The sequence below is a fragment of the Siphateles boraxobius genome, unplaced genomic scaffold (genome assembly GCF_051911475.1).
Source record: "Siphateles boraxobius isolate OS27281-9 unplaced genomic scaffold, OSU_SipBor_1 66, whole genome shotgun sequence".
In the NCBI taxonomy this organism is placed as follows: domain Eukaryota; kingdom Metazoa; phylum Chordata; class Actinopteri; order Cypriniformes; family Leuciscidae; genus Siphateles; species Siphateles boraxobius.
The window spans coordinates 16,047,509-16,071,650 of NW_027509193.1; the positions used below are offsets into that span (position 1 = coordinate 16,047,509).

Consider the following 24,142-nt stretch of genomic DNA (forward strand, 5'->3'; position numbering starts at 1 on the left):
ATCTGGGCACAGTTTTCCAAAACTTCGTGCCAAGTTAAAGCGGTGTCGAGATGTTTTAATGCATTTTTTAGATGTATTATGATGCCCAAACCCGTATGACTTTGAACGGTGACCGCAAATATTTTATTTACTGCATCATTACTAGGGATGGGTATCGTTAAGGTTTTAACGGTATTACTACTCTCAGCATCCCTCCACCACCCCATCACCTCACACTCGGCTGGGTCTACCCCAGTATAGGTGGAGTACTCTGGGTTCGGGCAAAATTCCGAAATTCCTCCCCCGGACAGCAAGCCAAATACGCATAAATGCACCTTTAGATTTCATGTATGTGTGAACTCGTGAAATATCTATTTGTTATGCAGGAGTGTGCAGGCTTTTTTGTTTTATATACATGAGATAGGATACGATAAGTAAAATTTAGTAAATTTTTAAATTTAGTAATCAAATGTAAAATAACACTGCATAGTTTATCATAGATGAATGAATAACTTGAACTTTAATAAGCATTAATCTGTGAGCTGTGAGTGATTTTTCTCTGCCTTTTGTTGTTTGATTCGCATTAATGGCTCAATTGTCAGCAGGTTTATTAGACGCTGCCCCTTTAAGACCGAGTGCAGATCTAATAGGTGACTGATGCACCATAATTTTCTCCCAACTATTTATGTCCATTTAAGACATAAACTGTGTTTCAGTGAATCTGAGCTGGTCATTTTTATATTTTATGTATATTTGATAGTTTAGATGCGCACATGAAGCCCAAAGTTAAGTATACTTTTCTTGTCTTGTTGCAGTCCATTTCGGAGTGATATATATACAGGTTTTTGTGCTTTTAATAGCTCTTTTAATGATTAAACGCGTACGCAATTTAGCAACAGTAGAGACTGCATTTTACAACAACCACCGATCGTGGTTTTTCTGACGGTACGTTTGAGTTTTAGGAAGAAATGACAGCACATCGCTGTAAAGGGAAGGAAGTTGCGCTAGACAGAATGAGTTGTAATGGTTTCATCTCAAATATCATCTTTTTATAGTCTTTGAAAGCCAAAATCTAAAATAAAAGTAGAATAATATCCCAGATCTAAAGTGTAACCACGTTTTAATTTTTAGTTCTGTCCTCATTGTCACTCATTAAGCAGGGCTGTCATGTTGTGCGCGCTGTGGCTCTGCGTGAGAGATTGCTCTCTCTTCTGGACTGCGAATAGCAAAATTGAGTCACAGACAAATGGTTATATATATAGAGAGAGAGAGAGAGAGAGAGAGAGAGAGAGAGAGAGAGAGAGAGAGAGAGAGAGAGAGAGAGAGAGAGAGAGAGAGAGAGAGAGAGAGAGAGAGAGAGAGAGAGAGAGAGAGAGAGAGAGAGAGAGAGAGAGAGAGAGAGAGAGAGAGAGAGAGAGAGAGAGAGAGAGAGAGAGAGAGAGAGAGAGAGAGAGAGAGAGAGAGAGAGAGAGAGAGAGAGAGAGAGAGAGAGAGAGAGAGAGAGAGAGAGAGAGAGAGAGAGAGAGAGAGATGGCTTGCGAGATAAACATGTTCAAGATAACGTCTTTATAGCAATAATAAATGGTAGGCCTATTCTTAATTTCTCCAGTACCAACGGCAGAACCAATAACGTCCGAGCTTATCGATACAGCGGTCTTTCAAAATTCAGCCCTGGGCCCCGTTTAATACCGTGTTTCGGTACCCATCCCTCATTACCAAGCGCAAACAGTGAATGAAACGAAGCGAACGTACAAGACATAGTGTGACATGCGTAAACCAATGGTGTAAACATAATCATAGACGATGACCCCAAGGGTTTTTATTTAAAAGAAAGAACATAGCCTATGTTTGTATGTAGGCATAAGCAACTTTCACAATACTTATACAAATTCAATAAAATAATATTAAGTATATTTTAGTTAGTAGTTTGAAGATTAAAAAAAAATCGGTCGGTCTTAACGCAAGTTTACAACCGGCAAGTCGTCGGGCTAAAAGTGAAAAAAAAAAATTTTGGGTCGGTCCTACATTGACAGGGTCGGTCGGGTTACGGCAAACAAGAATATTTTTAAGGATGGCCTGACACATTTAACTGCTTATCGACTTTTATATAAACCTGAATACGTTTCAATTAACCAACCTCTTTTATTTAAACCTGGGAACATGTCAGTGTTTACCAGCTTCCTTAAAATAAACCTGGGAATAGTGTTGTCAAAGGTCATTTTTAAATAAAAATTTTAAAAATGTGACGCTTCCAGAATTTCCCCCTAGCATTTTGAGCAGATTTTTAAACGGCTCTGACGGATCCGCTGATAGACGCCTGCTTTCAAACTCTCGTGTGTATCTAAGCGCTCTGTGAAGAGTGTCAAAGATGTCTATACAGGTCCTTCTCAAAAAATTAGCATATTGTGATAAAGTTCATTATTTTCCATAATGTAATTATACAAATTAAACTTTCATATATTTTAGATTCATTGCACACCAACTGAAATATTTCAGGTCTTTTATTGTTTTAATACTGATGATTTTGGCATACAGCTCATGAAAACCCAAAATTCCTATCTCAAAAAATTAGCATATCATGAAAAGGTTCTCTAAACGAGCTATTAACCTAATCATCTGAATCAACTAATTAACTCTAAACACCTGCAAAAGATTCCTGAGGCTTTTAAAAACTCCCAGCCTGTTTCATTACTCAAAACCGCAATCATGGGTAAGACTGCCGACCTGACTGCTGTCCAGAAGGCCATCGTTGACACCCTCAAGCAAGAGGGTAAGACACAGAAAGAAATTTCTGAACAAATAGGCTGTTCCCAGAGTGCTGTATCAAGGCACCTCAGTGGGAAGTCTGGGGGAAGGAAAAAGTGTGGCAAAAAAACGCTGTACGAGAAGAGGTGACCGGACCCTGAGGAAGATTGTGGAGAAGGACTGATTCCAGACCTTGGGGGACCTGCGGAAGCAGTGGACTGAGTCTGGAGTAGAAGCATCCAGAGCCACCGTGCACAGGCGTGTGCAGGAAATGGGCTACAGGTGCCGCATTCCCCAGGTCAAGCCACTTTTGAACCAGAAACAGCGGCAGAAGCGCTTGACCTGGGCTACAGAGAAGCAGCACTGGACTGTTGCTCAGTGGTCCAAAGTACTTTTTTCGGATGAAAGCAAATTTTGCATGTCATTCGGAAATCAAGGTGCCAGAGTCTGGAGGGAGACTGGGGAGAAGGAAATGCCAAAATGCCTGAAGCCCAGTGTCAAGTACCCACAGTCAGTGATGGTCTGGGGTGCCATGTCAGCTGCTGGTGTTGGTCCACTGTGTTTTATCAAGGGCAGGGTCAATGCAGCTAGCTATCAGGAGATTTTGGAGCACTTCATGCTTCCTTCTGATTTCATTTTCAGCATGACCTGGCACCTGCTCACATGGCCAAAACCACTTGTAAATGGTTTACTGACCAAGGTATTACTGTGTTCAATTGGCCTGCCAACTCTCCTGACCTGAACCCCATAGAGAATCTGTGGGATATTGTGAAGAGAAAGTTCAGAGACGCAAGACCCAACACTCTGGATGAGCTTAAGGCCGCTATCGAAGCATCCTCGGCCTCCATAACACCTCAGCAGTGCCACAGGATGATTGCCTCCATGCCACGCCACATTGAAGCAGTCATTTCTGCAAAAGGATTCCCGACCAAGTATGGAGTGCATAACTGAACATAATTATTTGAAGGTTGACTCTTTTTTGTATTAAAAACACTTATTTTATTGGTCGGATGAAATATGCTAATTTTTTTAGATAGGAATTTTGGGTTTTCATGAGCTGTATGCCAAAATCATCAGTATTAAAACAATAAAAGACCTGAAATATTTCAGTTGGTGTGCAATGAATCTAAAATATATGAAAGTTTAATTTTTATCTTTACATTATGGAAAATAATGAACTTTATCACAATATGCAAATTTTTTGAGAAGGACCTGTACAACATGTTTGTCCCATCGATGGTATAAAAGCCGAAGTGCGTCCTGACTTTGGACTTGAACGTGGCTGGGGCGACTATTATTTTACTTGCACTTCTGTTAAAAACCTCCTTTTCTTATGCTAGTTAACTTATTTTAATGTTTCCCTCATTAATGTGTTGATCGCTACCTCGAAGAGTCATGAAGTAGCGACGCTGGGAGCAGGGAAATTTATTAAGAGCGCCTTATTTTATTAATTAAAATATCTATATTTGGCGCCAGTGTATAGATTCTCGTATCGCACGGAGAAGGACAACGATATGTCGCCCTATTGATATTTTGTCCCACCCCTAGTTTTCAGAGTCTGGAGCCCTGCATTGTTTGTTTGTTTGTTTGTTTTTAGCTGTAGTGTGTACTCTGGTAGCAAACATTGTTTTGATTTTGGCATTTTGTTTGATCTTCTCTGGAGTGGTTTATTCAATTAATTTCCTCATGCCTTCATAATTTTATTTCCAGATGTAATGTTTGTTTGTTCTTGCAGTGGTGTAAATTTGACGATGATGTTGTTTCACGGTGCACTAAAGAAGAGGCCATAGAACACAATTACGGTGGTCACGACGATGACTTGTCAGTGCGTCACTGCACTAACGCTTACATGTTGGTGTACATCAGAGAGTCCAAGCTCAGTAAGTGCCATGAACATAACTGTGAGGTTAATTTATGATGTTATTTTAGCACGAGGTAATGTTGACCTGTAGACCCTGACAGCAATCCAGTGATAATGATAACCACCCTGTCTTTGGTTGTGGATTTTAGGGCATCTGCTTGTCTTCTGTCCATCTGTGCTTATAAGTGCTATTGTCATGTCCAGGTGAGGTCCTGCAGCCGGTCACAGACAATGATATCCCCCAGCAGCTGGTGGAGAGGCTGCAGGAGGAGAAGAGGGTGGAAGCCCAGAAGAGAAAAGAGAGGCAGGAGGCTCACCTTTACATGCAAGTACAGGTATGGAGCCACATTATGTCCAATCAAACTAATTATTCTTGGAATGTAAATGTTCCATCTAAATGGAAGACTTATTTGTCCACTTAGTGTGCCAGATAAAATGGTCACTTCAGGTCATGTTGGCACAGGCCTTAAGTTTAGATCTTTAGAGTTGGATTTGTAAAATAATTCCAAGCTACTTTGTGTTTGTTTAAACCATCCTGCCATCGCTCTGTGTTCCTGTAGATGGTGACAGAAGATCAGTTCTGTGGACATCAGGGCAATGACATGTATGATGAGGAGAAAGTAAAATACACAGTGTTCAAGGTTCTGAAAAGCTCCACTCTGGCTGAGTTTGTCCAGAACCTTTCACAGACCATGGTGAGCCTTCACTTGACGATCCAAGTTTCTTGGATAACATCTTTCTCTTTTCAGATCCTTACAATGTTAGAAAAGGAATTTCGAATAAAATAATATATAAATCAGGGAAACATGCATTTAGATTGAGTTTGCTCAAGCAACTTTCTTTTTTAATCGTCCTACGTGGTTTTACCAATTTTAATTTATTCATTCACAGTGCAAAATGTCTTGCCAAAGTTTCAGCCACTAAATACTTGTAAAGCAACTATAGATTTTTTTTTTGCTCAGTGAATTATAAGTTAGAAACAAACGTTTGTTACTTATAATGAACTATGGTGTGGCCTCAACGTCATAAGAACTTTATGATTGGCCCAAAGATATGTGTGAAAGGGACATTCATACATAAACCTCAACCTGAATGCTGAAACCTGTTTCGTGGTGACAATCAACAGACAGTTTAAAAATGAGCATCACCACTTAACATCACCACACAGCAAATAACTGATGAGGGTCGGCAAACAGCAAAAAGATAATCCTGCTACAGTAACCACATAATTTATTAATGCTGCAATGCATTCTGGGAGCTTGCAAATCCTTAAAATCAGCTACATTAATTTTGAAATGAAACTGCATTAGGCTAGTTTGGACAAATTCTAATTTTGTTGGTATTCACTTAATACCTGAGGTTAGTTGCATTTCTTTCCTGGTTTGTCCATGGAGTTGGTCTCAATGAATTTCAATTCCTCCAGGGTTTCCCGCAGGACCAGATGAGACTGTGGCCAATGCAGGCCAGAAGCAACGGCACTAAACGGCCGGCCATGTTGGATTATGAAGCAGATTGCAACAAGTCTGTAAGTCTGTGCACTCATATTTTTAAACATCTGTACTTATTATAGCATTATTATTTCATATTTTGCTATTAATGTGAGAATAAAGCTGTGCATGTCAATGTCACAAACAGATGATCGACTTGAGCGATAACGAGAACCCATGGACAATATTTCTAGAAACTGTAGATCCAGAAATGGCCTCCAGTGGTGCAACGTTACCCAAGTTCGACAAAGACCGTGAGTCTCAATGTGTACTTTTGAGTATTATGAATATACTCAGAACAATAATGTTTTAGTCTGTAGATGTTTCACTTTTCATTTTATCTTTATGTAGAGTAAAAAGGCCTACAAAAATCTTTCAGCTCTGATTGACCTTTTAACCTTGGTTTTGATTTTTCAGATGATGTAATGTTGTTCTTGAAGATGTATGATCCAAAAACCAGAAGCTTAAATTATTGTGGACATATCTACACACCTATATCCTGTAAAATACGTGAGTAATAAAAGATACATATTACAGGATTGTTGTCATTAAATTATTGTTGTAAAGATCTAATTAAACAGTCAATCCTTTATTACGTTTAATCCATTCTAACCCTGACCCAAACAGGAGACTTGCTGCCCGTTATGTGTGAAAGAGCAGGGTTTCAGCAGGGAACTAGCCTTATCCTCTATGAGGTAAGACTGTTGGTTTGAATCTTAAAAAAAAAAATATATATATATATATATATATATATATATACAGGGATTAAAGTTCTCCGTCGCTACGACGGATTTCCGTTAATTGCAGCGAGTCTATGATGGATTTCCGTCAATTGCAGGGTTCCCGTCTGTCCATGCCTTAAATTCACTTTTCATAATTTTAAGGCCGTAAATAGGCTTTCGTTTCTCAAATAGTGTGATAAATGTCTTAATTTTAGTTTGCAGAGGTCTTAAATTAAGGAAAGACGAGGTGTAGGCCTATTCACCCTGCTGAGGAGGATGTGATAAAGCCTGGATTGGAGCGAATGCACGTTCCTCTATCCACTCTAAGCATTTTGTAATCGCTTCGCTTTTGGTCCACTCCGGGTTTTCAAATCCCGCGCACGGAAAAACTGCTCCGTGTTCACTTTTGGAGAAGTGCATGTCAGGCTACAGCTGGTTTGCTGCGGTCCGAATTCGAGCGCGTTTGTTCCCGGAGCCCCCCGCAGCGTTGGTCTTGTTTCACACTCAACTTGGCGCATGCTAGAAAACAGAACGCGGGTCAATATTGGCCGTTTCTCAATACCAAGTAACCTACGCAAACTTCGGACTTGCGTCCTTGGTAGTTCAGACTTGCCAAGTTCGACTCAGGAGAACGAACTCCCGAGGACGAGAGGACGCGAGTCCGGTTATTCTGCAAATGGAACAGCGCGTTCTTGATCGCGTCACTCAGCTCGCTCTGCTACTCCGGTTATGTCTTTATGTATATTTTAGGCAACAATAAAACGAAATATGGTATAAAATACAACTCTGCCTCTCAACAATACAACAATACAACGAAATGTAACTTATATAAAACACCTCTTTTCATTATAAATGAACATATTATCATAAACATATTGGCCAAACAAATGTGGTTCAGGCAACGCACATTGATTATCTTCACTGCATATATTTATAACAAAACGAAATATAAAACACAACCCTGCTGCTTTTTGTTTTCATTTTAAAAATATCAAACATTATTGATCATTAAAACTGACATTTAACAAACACAGGGTTGTATCGTTTTATTTTATTATACATGTACACATACAGTGAAGAGAATGCATATTAAAATATATATAAATAATATTTTATATATCTTAGAATATATAACATTACACAACCCTGTCTCTTTTTGTTAAATGTCAGTTTTAATGATCAATAATATCCAGTATAAAAGTATAAGTAGCCTAATAGGTAGGCTATAAGAAGCTATACAATGAGAAATAAAGCAAACAATTCAGTCAAACATTAACATTGTAGCCTATTAGAGAGCTGACTAAAGTTAAATAGCCTAAATATATAAAGTTATGAAACTTCACTTTGCCCTCAGCCAAAACGATTTGCCATGGAACAAACTATATATTAATACAGCATGTTTGGTCTTATAAAATAAATAAAAACATGCACTGAAAAGTTATGTAGATGGTTGATTATTTGTCAAGCTAAGTAATTCTTTTTCATAGATTAAAATAGATTTTAAAATACGCAAACTGGCAATATTAAAGCGGTTTAAAACATCTCCCCTTAAAACGCTATTGGTCTCGACAATTTAAATAAAGTTAAAGGAATATGACTTGGCCTGAAAAAAAGTTCAGTCAGAAGAATTTTTTTCACTTTAATCCCTGTATATACATATATATATATATATATATATATATATATATATATATATATATATTATAGAAAATAGTAGAAATCCATTAGTAATTGGTATGGTTAAAAACATATATTTGTATGCTAAAATTGAATTTAGGCATTAGAACATTATAATAGAGCAGCATGAAAATGTATGGTTTATATTTACTGTTCAAAAGTTTGAGGTCAGTATTTTTTTTTAAAATATTTTAACATGAGAATAAGGTTATAATTAATGATAATTATAATGATGCATTAAATAAAACTAGGTTCATCAAAGAAGCCTTAAAAAATGTATCACCGGTTTCACAAATATTAAGCAGTACAACCGTTTTGAACATTGATCATAAAAAAATCATAATTTTCCTGATCACCAAATTGGCATATTGGAATAATTTCTGAAAGATCATGTGCCTCTGAAGACTGAAAGGCTGCTTAAAGTTAAGTTGTGCCATCAGGAGTTTCGACAGGAATAAATTACTTTTTAAAAATGTATAAAGTATTAGATTTTAAATTGTATATTTTTGATCAAATAAATGTAGCCTTGGAGAGAGTATGAGGCCCTAAACTTTTGAGCTGTTGTGTTTCATGCATTTTAATGCATTCTGTATAACTAGGAATTGGCATCAAATAGGGACCTAAAGTTAAATCATGATGCATTCTGTTACAGGAAGTTAAACCGAATTTAACAGAGCGAATACAAGACTATGATGTCTCACTGGACAAGGCTCTGGATGAGCTGATGGATGGAGACATAATTGTGTTCCAAAAGTAAGAATTCGTCGTCTTAAAATCATTTTCCATAGGTTTACATGGCCTTGAAACCGATTGTTCTTTTGTCGTTTCACCACCAGGGATGATCCTGAAAATGAAACCAGTGAGCTGCCTACTGCAAAAGACTACTTCAGAGACTTGTACCACCGTGTGGATGTCATCTTTTGTGACAAGACCATTCACAATGACCCAGGCTTTGTTGTGACACTGTCAAACCGAATGAACTACTTCCAGGTTGGTATAGATAGATGGAATGATAGATCGATCCAGTCATGCAAGCAACCTCTGAAAATTGTCATCCTGATTAATTTTCAGGTGGCAAAGACTGTTGCACAGAGGTTAAATACTGACCCCATGCTCCTACAGTTCTTCAAGTCACAGGGGTACGTCTTCTAATTTTTCGTTTAATGGGACTTCTTCCCCCCCCCCCCCCCCCACCCCGTTTGCATCCATAAACCTGAATATTTATTCTCCTTCCTCTCAGGTACAGAGATGGTCCAGGCAACCCACTCAGGCACAACTATGAAGGCACTCTCAGAGACCTGCTGCAGTTCTTCAAGCCCCGGCAGCCTAAGAAGCTCTACTACCAGCAGGTGAGGAGATCTTCCACTTGGCACTCCTCTAAGGGAATATGAGATCTGCTAAGCCGTTACGTTCGGGGCATCTGATTTATTCATGGTTTTCCTCCCACAGCTCAAGATGAAGATCACAGACTTTGAGAACAGGAGGAGTTTCAAAGCCATATGGCTCAACAGTATGTTTCGAGAGGAGGTAAGAACGTGCTGCAATAATTCTACATTAAATAACCATTATGCTAGTTAACCCTACTTATTTACATAATGTACGTTTCCAGCATGTTTGGCACACCTATCAGTGTGAATATTTTATCCCCCTTTTGCATTAGGAGATCACACTGTACCCTGACAAGCATGGCTGTGTTCGGGACCTTCTGGAGGAATGTAAAAAGGCAGTGGAGCTCTCCGACAAAGGCTCAGAGAAGCTGAGGTCTGTGTATTCTCATTTTTAGTGAAAATTGAAAGCCCTGAATAATGGAAACCGTGGTTCCTACGCAGTATGGAAAAATATTCGATTCCAGACTATTGCCCCATTCAGTTTTCCAAAATATAAAATGAAGAATTTCTAAAAAATAAATGCATCACACAGGCTGGGTTAAAAATATAATTTTCTCAATTTTAACATTGCACAGAAGTCACCGTTTGGTACGTACATCTAATTTGGGGTCACGGTTCCATATGAGTTCCGTACACTTAAGTTTAGGCTCCAATTCTCACAATTAACTATGACCTTTCCCTCAAACTCCTAATTACTGCTTATTAATAATTAGTAAGGTAATTAAAGCTCCAGTCCATAACTTTTTGGGTTAAAAATTATCCAAAATAAATTTGAGCAAGTACATAACCAGCCAGTGTTTAAAACTATCGGCTTGCCTTAGCTCGATTCAAAATGGTAAGCTCGTAATAATGTTTTTAATTCCAGTGGTACTATGTGTCATTACGTCACATCTGTACACATAAAGGTGTCTCGGCTAGTAGGCTATGAGTGTGAGGATGTTGGAGGTGGAGATTTATAGCCTTTTCTCACAGCACTTGATATAATTAAACGTATTAATTTGATGGTGGATCCAGAAAGGTTCAAACGACAATCACCAGTGACAACTGGAGACATTACAAACTGACAATCCTGAGGAAAATCAGCCAGTCGTGCTTTAACCACTCACTGACGATGCTATACAAGTCACTCTGTTCATAATTCTTACTCCTTTCACTTGCCACTATTGAGATCATTCTCTCTTTTGGTCTTATAGGCTGTTAGAAATTGTCAGCTACAAAATTATTGGGGTTCACCAGGAAGATGAATTGCTAGAATGTTTATCTCCAGCAGCCAGTCGAACATTCAGAATAGAGGTAAGGATGAGCTGATACTCATCAGCCCTGAAATCCCATCATTCACTGATGTGCACAACAAAGAATCTATTCCCTAGTTAAGCCTCTTGAAATTATTTGGAATCTGAATTGCCCCTTATTTGTGGATGCTGTTCCCTTGAAACAAGTTTAATGTCTTTCGTGGCAGGAAATCCCTCTCGACCAGGTTGAGCTGGACAAGGAGAATGAAATGCTGATTCCAGTTGCACATTTCCACAAGGAAGTCTTCGGGACATTCGGAATTCCGTTTTTGCTCAAGATCCGTCAGGTGTGTTAGCTGAGTGTTCGCTGAGTGCATGTGTAGGTGGATTGTGGTCATTTGTTCGGTTTGCATGTGTCGTGTCCTTTTTAATGCGAGCATTTATTGTGGCAGGGGGAACCCTTCAGAGAAGTGATGAAGAGAATTCAGAGCATGCTTGACATTCAGGAGAAAGAGTTTGAGAAGGTAAGAGCAGCAAATGTTAATGTGCAAAAGAAAGTTCCAGGTTTAAAAATGCACTGATACAAATGCAAACTTAAGGTCACTAGTGACCCAAGGTATCTAATAGAGCAATTATATTTTCCTGTGCAGCAATATTGAATCTCTAAACGATGAGAATGTGTCAATCATAAAACTACCTTGGACATGACAGTGTTTAATGGTGGATCTGATAAAGCTCTCAGCTAACAATTAGATTTTTAATGATGATGAAAAATTGTTTTTAAGAGTAATGTAGGCAATGCGATTCATAAGTTGCATAGGATACAGGCACATGAATTCAACTTCTGCAAGGTGTATCAGTTTCATAAATTATTGTTGTTTTTAAACTAGTGGTGGGAATCTTTAGGCACTTCACAATCCAATTCAAAACCATTCTTGATCTACTTTTTTTTTATTAATATTATTAATCAGTTTACCAACTTTACATCTTACATTTATTTGTACTTTTTTTTTATTTAATTGTGTAACTATATAGCTACTTTTTTACATGACATACAATTGATATAATTTTTAACTTTAAAGAACTTTGCATATTCTGAAACTACAATTGAGAGTAAATAATAGAGGAACAAATAAACATATTACTGTCAATAAACAGTGTGTTCTGTGTCAAAGAGTGGTTTTGGTATCTGAAAATTTTCCAGCCAAGAGCAGTGAGTGATTTTTTTTTCTCAGCTTTGCTGCTGCTCAATTATTACTGATGCCAACAGATCTAATAGCCCACATTCACACTAATGTACAGCTCTGTTTTGACACATCAGATGTTTGTCCTGACTGTCTAATCCCTTAAAGGTGCTCAAAGCGATGTCACATGTTTTTTAGGCCAAAACATTTTTTGTCACAGACAACAAACATCTCCTCACTATCCGCTAGCTTCCTGTCCCCTGAACACACTGTAAAAAAACACGGTCTCTGCAGACACCCCAGGCTTCACAAACGGCAACAAAAACAAACCGGGCTTAGCCGCACCACGAAACATAACAAACTGTTCCAGCCAATAACCGATAAGAAGGGTTTGGGGGTGCAGTTTGGGGGGTGAGTGCGTGGATGAGGAGGAGGGAGGGTCTAGCTAGCCTATTTTTTTGTTATACAGTGACTCAAAGTATTTGTCGAAGTATTACAGTGCTTTGACTATTTTTGTGCCTGAATTACACACACATATATATATATATATACACACACACACACACCCCACACAGACTGCAATGTATGCATCAACAATGTCAAAATCTAGTGTAATTTTGTTAAAATATCAGGGCAGTTTAGAGATCTTAAATATGGCTTTTGGTTTGCTCAAGACCTGAATATGTAATAATGATTGTAACATTTATGGTTTAAATGATGGTTGATTAAATTGTATTTATTTCCATTTTCTGAGAGTTAAATGACACCGAAATATTGACTACATGTAAAGGGCTTAAAAAATAAATAGTTTAGACAAAGTGCCTTGTAGACAGTGTAGAAAGAAGAAAAGTAAATGAACAATGGTCACTGTTTAGCAGATCACAGTCCAGATTCAGACCCAAGTTAGGTTTCACCTAGACCACCAGTCATTATAAAATAAGTGACTGGTTTTGTTTTATTTTAGTTCAAGTTCGCAATAGTTATGATGGGTCGGCATCAGTATATCAACGAGGAAGACTACGAGGTGAATCTGAAAGACTTTGAGCCACAGCCAGGTATGTCACTCTTTTTTCCTCAAATCAAAATGCATGACCCATGGATATATAAAATGGATTAGCCTTCACTTGGACAATAATAAAATGATTTTAACTAAACCATATAGTTGATGAAAAGAATACAAGAAAAACAAGTGCTAGTTATTAATGATGCATCAGTATTTTTGAAAAAGAAACAGCTAAAATTAATATTACCATTTCAAATAACAGCACTGCTGTTTGAGCTGCGTGCGGTAAAGCAATAGATGATTACCGATAAACTGACGTGCTTTATTAACTTTGCAAACGCATCCTATATGGGATAAATCAGAGATATAAAGGACATAAACGTATATTAAAAATTACAATTGCACAGAACAAAAGATTTTGAATAAATATAGTAATATAATAAAAGATAGTCATGAAGGTGTAACTGTTATGAATGCTCTAAAACACAGATGCACAAAGAATTTTCATTCTTTTATAGTCATGTTCTCATTATAATTTTATGTAGCCTGTATGACAGACTTGCACTGCACATGTTGCACTTATTGTATTTTCCTTCTCAAAGTGTCTCCAATCATATTTCAAGCATTTCAAAACCATCAGTGTGAACGTTGTGCATCTGAAGTGTCTCAGCTGAAGGCACAATCCGTAATTTTTTGTATTCAATGTATCTGCCAAAATTTCTTATCAGGCCAATAACGATAGCATTAAACGCATATCGCGCCGTACTGATATGGTGGCCAATGTATCGTGCATTCCTAAACCTTATCATATTCTGTACTTCATCAGGGAACATGTCACACCCGAGGCCTTGGTTAGGGCTCGACCACTTCAACAAAGCTCCAAAGAGAGGTCGCTACACGTACCTGGAAAAAGCGATCAAGATTCACAACTGACAAGTCCCCACTCTAACCAACGATACTTAAGACTTTAACCAAACCTCTTGTGTGCACCACTTTTAACACCTGCTGTCTGGGTACACAGGCACCATGTATGAAGTCTTCAGCGAATGGAGTGACTGCTGATGCTCCTGTTTTTCTTTTGAGGCTGTTCGATTTGGCTTCTCTAACTATTGACTGCCTATTTGTCTGGACGAATGAATTGGATTTTAACAAGAAAGGGGGAACAGTATGTCCTAGAATTTTGTTTTGATTTTTATTTTTTGTTGTTTTTGTTTGTTTTTTCTTTATTTTCTTTTTAAGTTCGTTTTTAAAAGAATTGTTACGGCAAGAAAGCTGCTGCATTGAGAGGTGGAGGCGATGGAAAAGGAGTTATGTCATTTGGAGAAGATGAAAAGGATACCTCCATCCTTCAACAAAAAAAAATCACCGCAAATGGCTGATGCTTTTGCTAGTTGCCCTGACATGGTTGTCTCATTTTCTGGTTCCTTAGTGCAACTAGTCAATTTTCATGTTTACACAATTCTTCTTTCTCACTTAGTTTGGTTGGAGAAATTCAGTTTGTCGTCTTTGGAAATCCTGTATAATAAAGTAAAAAGCCACAGCATCTGTTTTAAAATAAATAAAAATGAAATAAATTGTCTGTACTTCATCTTGCACGTTGGCACTTAATAATCCAAGGTTTTACATTTTTCATCACTGTTAAATGTAATCTTTGGTTGGAGTTTGATTTGCAAATCCCTTTGGGTTTCTCCCTCTTTTTTTCCCCCTTCTCCCCATAAGGTCTCCCCCCCTTCTTTAGCTCCTGTCACTGGCTGTGGGATTATTCTGATGGGGAGGGAGGGGTCGCTTGCTGACGGCTCCAGATTTGTTGTACTGTTTGTTGGCACGAGGCTGCAGACGCATAGTAGACTGGTTTGGGACATAGAGAAACCAGCATTAATGAACCAATACAAACTTTTTTCTTTTTTTTTAAGCACAGAAGGAATGCTCCCTATAGCATAGTTGGCTTTGTAAAAACAATTAAAATTGTATATTTAAAGAATGAACATGTAAAATTAAAAACACAGATTTGTTGGGTACAGATCAATTCAGATGTTCATATTCATTGTGTGTAGTTTTATTTTGGATCCTTAGTTTCATTTTGGGTTTTTGTTTCTTTCTCCCTAACTAATTGCAACAGTTTGTCTCGTTTAAGTGCAGTACAAAGATGACCTGCAGATCACATCTTTCTTTTTTGATTATTTTGTTTTCTCTCCAGTCTAATTCCTCCGTGTAGCAGCAGTGTACGACAATTCTTCCTGTATATTGCCTTTTTGCTGGAAAATGTATGTTGAATAAAATTTTCTATAAAAGCTACAGCCATGGTCCGTGGAGAATTGACTTGAGATGGTGTTTAGTTTGTAATGCTGTGCTAGTGTCATGTAATATGAAGATTAACACAATACGGGTTCTGTAATATGAAGAAAAACAATATGGGTTCTCATTGAGGTATGCACAGGCATGTTTAAGTTTTATTATAACCGTTCCATTTAGATACACATGACATATTTGAAATTATTGTAAAGATTCAGAGGCTTTTTCCTGAACTGAAACATGGCATTAACAGAGACCCAAAGACAGTGTAGTTTTTATTTAACAAACAGCACAACCCTATTCTAAGGCCCCATGACTTTTCCAGCTTGTGATGTACAAGGATGATGTTTTTTAATTTTACACAATTTGTACCCTAGACAATTTTTAAGAGCTGGAGATGAGCATGTAAATATTTTAGAGCTTTTCCAATGGAGTTTAATTAATTGACATGACTTTTCCAGCTGTAGAAATCATTTTTAAAAATTAGTCCATCTCATATACCCACTTTTTAATAGACCGTGTGAACTGGTTCTTCAAATGAAAAATGTTAAAGTATATTAAAATAAGAAATATCTTTAGATGTTTTAATGCTTGTCTGAGTTCAAATCAATTCAAGTTATTTTGAGGCCCCTTTGAAGTTGCTGAGGGCTCTAGCTTGAGAACCACCATTCTGTATGGTGCCATTGATGGCAAAATGGGTGATATTTACATTATGTGATACAGTAAATGTAGTTAGGCAAATCAAATTCGGTGAACACCTCAGACTTGTGAACCCTTAACCCTGAGTCCTTTATAAATACAATCAAAACCATGAGTATTCATTTGTAAATGTAATAATACAGATTAAACCAGATGAACACCAAAAGGTTCTTGGTTACAAACATTGCGAAGCATAAGTTCATAAAGGCAAGTTTGCACAAGATGTCTGAAAGTGTCCTTCATATAGTGTAAGGTGCAACACAAATCCATGAGCAGTGGGACAGGGTTAGCAGAATCGCTTCCTTTCGATGTGCAGAACCTTAGTGCATTTCGGGCATGTATGATAGACGTCTTTGAAAAACTTGTGGAAAAGTGGAATCAAACAGCAGCACAAAATCAACCTGGAAGAGAGAGAGACAGTCACAGTTTGTTGGTGCACACAAGATTTGATGTTTTCATCTGCAAATTCAAATGGACTCTTACCCGCACATAATGAAGAGTAAGCACGCCAACCAGGCGAAAGCTCCCCGTTTGTGGGTGATTTCGGTTAAGACCTGCTGTTGGCAGTGCGTGCAGGTGGCCATTCCTGGCTTGCGGCCCAGCTCATATGAATCATAGCTGACGAATTTGTTTTTAGCTTCAGTTGACTGGGACTGGACTACAGGAGAAGCATGTGTTTAGTAATTATTGTCTTTATTATTATTTATTTATCTTTTCTTTATTTACTATTATACAACAGTAAGTTCGGGTCCAATATTTTCATATCTATATTTAGTGCAGCTTTGGGATTAGACGGCTTTTCCTTCCTAGACAGGAACCAGTCGCAAAGTCTTGTGAGTGATGAGAGTTTATTTGATTAATGAATAACAGGAACATGTATGGATGTACATTTCCAAATTTTACAATTCTGAGTTTATATCTTGCAATTCTGACTTTTTCGTTGAATTTCGAGTTTATAAAATACAATTGTAGCCTATATATATTTCTCACAATTCCAAGTTAACATCAATTGTTAGTTTTCTCAGACAGATCCTTTTTTATCACAAGATTAGGTGACTCTTAAAAATATTAAGTAAGAATTATGCAGGGAAAGAACTCTCCATTACCCTGCTGAAGAAGAAAAAAAAACAGCTAAAATCATTGTAAGCTGGTTAACTGGTTTTAGCTGGTCTTCCAGCCTGTTAATGGCTGGCTGGCAGGCTAGTTTTCAAGGGGTTTTAACTACCTCTTCAACTGGTCAGGCTAAAACCACCTAAAAAACAGCATGGCCAAGGAGAACAGCTTTTTTTCAGCAGGTTTTTTTCAGACTTTTTTCTCTTTTTTAGAGAAAAAAGTCAGAATTGCAAGATATAAACTCACAATTTGGAATTAGAAGAAACAGAATTGTGTGTTGTAAACTCACAATTCTGAGAAAGTCTGAATTGGGAGATATAATACATTTTGTATAGATTTCTATTTTTTTTTTATTCCATAATGAAAACAGGCTTCCATAAACCATGTACCCTGCACATATTAACTTATTTATTTAAATGTATATACACAATATAAGGACACTAATAATGGTAAAATCCTGGCATTTTCAAAACATGGGCAGTTCTTTCTGTGTGCCCGTTACAGCTAACTGTTTCCCAACGATAATTAACAGGTAACAGACTGACCAGGTGTGGATGATTTCACTTGGATTCCAGAATCTCCAATAGTGGAGCTTTTTGGGCTGAACGGAGTGTGCACATGGTACACCTTGACGTTGGAGCCCCTGGCACCCTCGACTGTTGATGTCAAGAAGAAAGATACGGGTAGAACATTAATATTTCCCTTCATATCTATTTCAGGTTTTAACATTTGCGTCACCGGATTGCTTTCATCATTATGATTATTACCATGAAATGAGTCATTCAAAACGACTCAGCAACTTACTTGGTATGATATACGGAGGCGGGTCCCCAGTTCCGTCAGCACTCATTCTGTCTTTGGCTGAGTTTAAAATAAAAAGTCTCAAGATATGATATTTGCCATCAGGGCTGTTGCAATATACTTACATATGCTAAAGTGTGATAAAATGACAATATATGCTGGCAACTAAAAGGATGCATGTTCAAAAAGTCACATTGTGAGCAAGGCATTTGAAAACTGTAAGTAAGAATCCATGTTACATTTTAGGATTGCTTGCTGTCTGTTACTGTGTTGAGTACACACATCAGAAAATGCCCAGTAACGAAGCTGAGAGGTGCAGACTGTCTTCAAAGTGCAACGCCTTTGAGTTTAGGGGGAAGAAGACTGAGAAAGTCAGGGATGACATGACATGACAGTCTTCCCACAATTAAATAATCTGAACACTTCTCTTCTTCCTGCTCAATTATCATCAATCAATGTGTAGCTGCCTGCCAACTACATGTTAGCTAGACATCTTTGCCAACGTGTATAAAATGCAAACATATTACAAGTCATGTGGCATTTATTTCCACGATGCAACAGTGCGGTAAACGCCTTAGATAACAAAAAAACAACATTTCAACAAGCCCAGGCACTGATTGATACAGATGTCCACCCAAAGAAAGAAGTGGAATGTTGCTCTACTACATGTCTAACTGCGGTAGTAATACTCAACTAATTAAACCCTTATACTTCTTATGAAAAACAAGCCCCAGTCTATTTACCTGAACATCACAAACCAAATTATATCAGATCAACAATGTGTAGGTACAAGAACATAAAATATTCCCATTAAATGTATATTTCAAAGTGTATATAAATTATTGTAAAATTAATTGTATTATATTTTAGGTGTATCAGTTGGAGGTTACCTGGAAACCTCATACAGTCTAAATACACGAGTTATTTTACAGCTAAAGCAGCATTAATTGCTCAGGTCAGCTTTGATCAGAGCATTTACTATGCCGTCTCTTGCCATTCAAAAAATGTTGCTGCAATTATAACAACTTAAGATTTGATGAGATAACTTAAATATCCAACTTAACTAAACTAAAGTTAACTAAAGTTAACATTTAAAGCGTAACATTAAACTTAACACAAGTCAATCACGAACACATACTTTTAAGTTTAAACAACACATTTTTATTCTAATGTTGAAATTTATGTTGTAATAACCACAGCAATACTTTTTCACAGTGTATAGAGCTTTACATTCAAACTAAAATAAGGCCACACAATGTTTAATTTGCATTTACATATATTTATTTACATTTTGACTTGGAAAAAAAATCTATTTTTCTAATTATTTCATCCCGGTTCTGTCTTGTACTATTCTGTACAGTTATAAACCTATTAGCACTTAATAACTTGTGTTATTGCCTCCTTAAGTATAATCGCTTGTTGTATTCCTCATATATAAATCTCTTCAGGATAAAAGCGTCTGCTAAATGAATAGATGTAAATGATATTTCATTTATCTTCAAATTGCTCAAGAAAATTACTTTTTCTGGATATGAAAAAAGAATCCAGTATTAATTTACAATAACAGCCTATACTTCAAAATCTTAAACCTTTTCTTAGATCATCAAAAATGCCCCACCTAAATCCAGAGGCAATGTAAAACTGTATAGAGAGCTCTCTTACCTGTCCTGTTGCTGATGGATAGACTAAAAACCAGTTTCGATGGCGTTTACAAGCTTTTCATAGTCACGCACCAGCTCCACCCCTGCCTATTTAGTATGCATTAACAAATTCTGTCTTCTTTTATGTAGGCTGTGTTCTGATGTCAGAACCAGGAAGAAGGCTGTATTTGTTTGACATTTAAATCATTGAAAATGTCTCAATCTCTGAATAAACAGTTTCACTAATAGCATTAATGGTGGAGTAGTATATGAATGTAAACATAATACTTCTATACTGAAAATGACAAAAATCAGCAAAGTGTATTGTGGTAGGAGGTGTTTTGTTTTCATTTTTCACACCTGGTATTTCCAATGAGTGAAAACCTAAATATTGTTTGCTATCATGTGAAGTTGGTCAATAATAAAGAATAGTATTTTTAAAATTAACTTATTTTCTAATCAATTATTTTGGAATCTTTTAAGAACTTTTTGCAAATGTGAATGTTGATACAGTAACATTGATGTGACCCCAGTAAAAAAAAAAAAAAAATTTAAATAACAGTAGACAGTTAGCAGAATTGAATCAGAAAATCTTAACATAATAACAGAAGTAACACTTGAGGGGTATGTGCGAGGACTTCATGAGATCTCCAGGTGTGGCAGGGAGTGGAAGAGTCTGTGTTGCTGATATCATGAGAGTGGGCTCGGCTTCTCAGCTGCGTCCTTTTGTGCGACACTCCTTTCACTGTGGTTTAGCTTGTTCGCCAGCATTCCATCTGCCGTCACCAAACATGATCTGTTCCACATTCCATAAAAAGGTTTCAAACTTTCTGCTGACGATTACAGAGAAATATTTATAGTGAGATGAGTTTGTCGGGCCTGTAGTATTTTGACTGAATGAGGTATATGGCGCATTCCTATGTCCTGCTGTACACCCAAAGCACTTTACAATTATGTCGGCGGTCTCTCCTCAACCACCACCAGTGTGCAGCATCCACTTGATGCGACGACAGCCACAGAACAACGGCGCCAGTGTGCTTAACACACACCAGCTATAAGTGGAGAGGAGAGTATATATGACCTGCAAATTTCCTCTGGATGTGCACTGGAAGAGTATGATCTCTGGTTATTTGTACATGTTGCAACATCTTGCAACTGTACTTTTTATTTACAGCTGTAATTAAAATGATCCAACCCCCATTGCAAAGCCGGTTTATTGACAAAATGTACAGACTTTCAGCTGTTTGCAATAAACAAATCAAACAAAAATAATTGAAATAGCTCAACACAACAAATGTTCACGTGGTTTCCCCAAATTTAACTTAAAATGCAACTTTTAATGACTTCTGCAGTCTCAAAATTATTTAACTAAGATCTTCGATAGTTGCACCAGGTGATCTTTAGCTAGAACACATGAAATACTTGAACTGGCTAAGTTTGTTGAGTATCACATTTGACTGCATGTTAGAAATATGATCTATGGTCCAAAAATGCAAATTAGCAAGGCACTAAATGTTCCTGGAGACAACGTTGGAAGCATAGTTTAAGGAACAGTGGTTACACTACCTTGATGGGGCAGAAAAAGGAAGCTATCAATGGCTGCAACCATATTTCTGAGAAGGCACGTTCAGAAAAAGACCTGCAGCAAGACTTGGTGGCAAGCAACAGGCATTGCGGTTTCAGCTTGCACAAGGCGAGTACTAAAAGCATGCAGTTTCCATGCCAGAACTCCAAGGCGTACACCACTACTGCCCCAAAAGCACAGGAAAAGTGCTCAAAATCATATAAATAAGCCACATAAGTTGACTTTCAACGATGGAACTTTTTATCCCTATGGATCAGCGGTATGTCTGGAGGAAGAATGGAGCATCTGCTGAAAAGAAAACCCTGCCAGTTAAACATGGTGGGGCTTGGTGATGCTGTGGGGCTGCTTTGAAACCCAAGAATATTACTGAACTGCAGGCCATTGCTCATGAGGATTCATCAGAAACACTGATGGGGAAGTTATAAACATCACGTGAGATGTTTTGAACAAAACCAAACCCTTTACTTAAAGCCTTTAGGCCACTGCTAGTAATTCCCTAACAAACTAGCATGCTTCGTTCAGTTTAAAAAAGCAAATTTTTTCAGATTCCAAATTCTGACCGGATGAGATTAGTTCAAAACTGATGTATAAAAACACAACTGCGAACATGCATTCAAATACTAACCTTAACCCTATAGCCTCAATTAGAATGAGAAACTGTGTCACTTAGTGGACTGAGTGGATTCTGATTATTGTTCATAACTTCTTGCTGAACGTTTGTGTCGATTGCTGTTACTGCAGTTTATAAAAACAATAAACCACTTGAAAAAGTACTGTAACTTTTGGCAACACAGGCATCAAGATGTGGTCCTGCAGGGTGTGGTGGCAACTAAGAAACAATTCTAGTAGGACGTCAAAAAGAAAAAGAGATTACGTTTGCAGTTTCCATAAAGCATGGAATGACAACCAGGGCAAGAATGTTCATAAATCACATTCCAACAAGACTTGTCCAGAAAGATCTGCAAAGAAAAGCAAGTAAAAAATAGGGCCCAATCTACTGCGGTAATACCAGTACCTTTTCTGTTTTTTTTTTCTTTACAGATTTGTGGTGAGAAAGACAATGTGAAGGCTAGAAACTGATGCAGAGAATATATACATGCTGTGCATATACATCTGTTTAATTTAAGGATAAATAATAAAGAGTTAAAATGAGAATCCCATAGTTTTGCATTTTACTACTTGTTTAAATTTTTTGCAGGATTGAAATATATTCTCAGCAGTATCTAAAGCTAACAAAAAGCAACACTTTCTGCTTTTTTTTGGCATCCAGCAGCTAAATAAATGGTAACACTTTATTTTGATGGTCCCTTTTGAACATTCTACTAACTACAAGTGACTTTGCAACTAACTAACTCTCATTACAGTATTAGACTGTCTGCTTAATATCTGCTAACTCTTTATTTTGATATTTCCTAACAGACATTCTACTATATATAAGTAACTGTGTAACATGTTATCTTATTCTAAGCCTAACCCAGTCTACTAATGCTCTGTAATGAGAGTTAGTTGACATGTAAGACCATTAAAAAAAGTGAAACCAACCAGATAGATAGATAGATGCATATCAAAGGGAGAACATCTTAACTTTAAACCATGCTTTAAATAGACAGCTCTTGTCTATACAGGGAGCTATGCATTTGTTTCAGAGTAAGACATTTTGGACTTGTCTGTTGGAGTAGTACATGCGTTTTAATCTGAACAAATTTCCCTTTAGGCATTATTCAATCATGTATTAGTTAATTTATTTGTTTTAATTTAGATGCACTGAAATATTTCGACCTGTTGAACTGAAATGAAATGAATTTAATATAAGTATGTGTGATGACCCATCTTGGTGCTGAATTGTGATCAACTCCAAATTTAGAGCCAAAGTAATCACAGATCCGAATTCAGCTTGGAGGTTATTCTCCCAGGCTGTTGTAAGGCTTTGTTGCTCAAAGAATGCATCGTCAAAATCTGAAACATGATCCATGACATGAGTGCAATTTGTTCATTGCTAGGCAACTGTACCACCTCTTAACTATAGGGGGAGCTGCGCTTTTGGGCTCAGACTTCAGGTTTCATGCTTTAAATTTGTCAGCCATTTAAAAGTTAAATGTTGTACATCATACCTCAGATATATGTTCATATGTTGTATTCGTATCGTATAGATAATTATGTTTGTGTTGTTTTTCCCCATGCTTTGAACACCTTGTGTTACTTTATACAGAAAAATAAAGACCTTGTGCACAGAAAAACTAATTGGTTAAAAGTTATGTAAATTGAGATTCCAACTCATTCCAAGACAGATTGTAGGAATATAATTTATGATTGCCTGTTCACAAGTGTTTTACATATGTCTGTTTGTTTGGAGATTTCTGTTTGGGGTCTGTGAAATCTATTTAGTCATGATTTAGTTTTCCTGTTGACCACTGCACCAAAGGAAAGGGAAATCTTTTTCAGAACATCCAGGAATAAGAGGATGTACACATACCTGTACACAAACTGTTATTAGATTTGAATAAATAAATAAATAAATCTAAGATCTAGTTATTCAAAAGCCTGTAAAGACCATGACCAGATGGACCAGCAGAAGTGTTTTGTTCATAATCTTCCTGCTGATTCATCTGACCTTGAGTCAAGGCTTGACACAGAGAGGCATTTATATGTTTAGCATTTAACATACTGTCTTCAAATATCTTATTACATGTATCTGTATGTATTCCTCCATTGATAGTTCAAGACATTTCAATGG

At 37.2% G+C, this 24,142-nt stretch overlaps 2 protein-coding genes across 9 annotated transcripts in view; one reads left to right on the plus strand and one right to left on the minus strand.

Annotated features, from left to right (window-relative positions):
* usp7 (ubiquitin specific peptidase 7 (herpes virus-associated)) overlaps window positions 1-15,573 on the plus strand; it is a 36,059-nt gene extending 20,486 nt beyond the window's left edge. For all 7 annotated transcript variants that reach the window (XM_077212540.1, XM_077212539.1, XM_077212534.1 and 4 more), the window contains exons 14-31: window positions 4,460-4,604; window positions 4,790-4,920; window positions 5,146-5,280; window positions 6,009-6,110; window positions 6,221-6,326; window positions 6,490-6,582; window positions 6,700-6,767; window positions 9,124-9,224; window positions 9,308-9,461; window positions 9,543-9,610; window positions 9,712-9,820; window positions 9,921-9,998; window positions 10,132-10,232; window positions 11,053-11,152; window positions 11,319-11,438; window positions 11,544-11,615; window positions 13,240-13,330; window positions 14,105-15,573. In XM_077212540.1, coding sequence (XP_077068655.1) covers window positions 4,460-4,604; window positions 4,790-4,920; window positions 5,146-5,280; window positions 6,009-6,110; window positions 6,221-6,326; window positions 6,490-6,582; window positions 6,700-6,767; window positions 9,124-9,224; window positions 9,308-9,461; window positions 9,543-9,610; window positions 9,712-9,820; window positions 9,921-9,998; window positions 10,132-10,232; window positions 11,053-11,152; window positions 11,319-11,438; window positions 11,544-11,615; window positions 13,240-13,330; window positions 14,105-14,211 — 1,881 coding nt within the window. In that variant the 3' untranslated portion in view covers window positions 14,212-15,573. The remainder of the gene's footprint in view (window positions 1-4,459; window positions 4,605-4,789; window positions 4,921-5,145; window positions 5,281-6,008; window positions 6,111-6,220; window positions 6,327-6,489; window positions 6,583-6,699; window positions 6,768-9,123; window positions 9,225-9,307; window positions 9,462-9,542; window positions 9,611-9,711; window positions 9,821-9,920; window positions 9,999-10,131; window positions 10,233-11,052; window positions 11,153-11,318; window positions 11,439-11,543; window positions 11,616-13,239; window positions 13,331-14,104) is intronic.
* Window positions 15,574-15,700: 127 nt separating this feature from the next.
* litafd (LITAF domain containing) lies at window positions 15,701-19,942 on the minus strand. 2 transcript variants are annotated; one of them, XM_077212628.1, is made up of 5 exons: window positions 19,846-19,942; window positions 18,187-18,243; window positions 17,928-18,038; window positions 16,753-16,927; window positions 15,701-16,670 (listed from the first exon to the last, which is right to left on the minus strand). In XM_077212628.1, the coding sequence occupies exons 2-5, from the start codon at window positions 18,230-18,232 to the stop codon at window positions 16,556-16,558; spliced, it is 447 nt and encodes a 148-aa protein (XP_077068743.1). In that variant the 5' UTR covers window positions 18,233-18,243; window positions 19,846-19,942; the 3' UTR covers window positions 15,701-16,555. The 2 variants fall into 2 exon arrangements, with proteins under 2 accessions (XP_077068743.1, XP_077068742.1); XM_077212627.1 differs by having other exon boundaries at window positions 18,187-18,261; window positions 19,846-19,923.
* Between the last annotated feature and the right edge of the window lie 4,200 nt (window positions 19,943-24,142).

Bases quoted from the DNA above. Each gene is read 5' to 3' on its own strand.
- litafd (XM_077212628.1), bottom strand. From the start codon at position 18,232: ATGAGTGCTGACGGAACTGGGGACCCGCCTCCGTATATCATACCAA. The intron at 18,039-18,186 runs GTAAGTTGCTGA...TGACATCAACAG, and splicing joins GCCTCCGTATATCATACCAA to TCGAGGGTGCCAGGGGCTCC. The intron at 16,928-17,927 runs GTCAGTCTGTTA...CTTCTCCTGTAG, and splicing joins AGTGAAATCATCCACACCTG to TCCAGTCCCAGTCAACTGAA.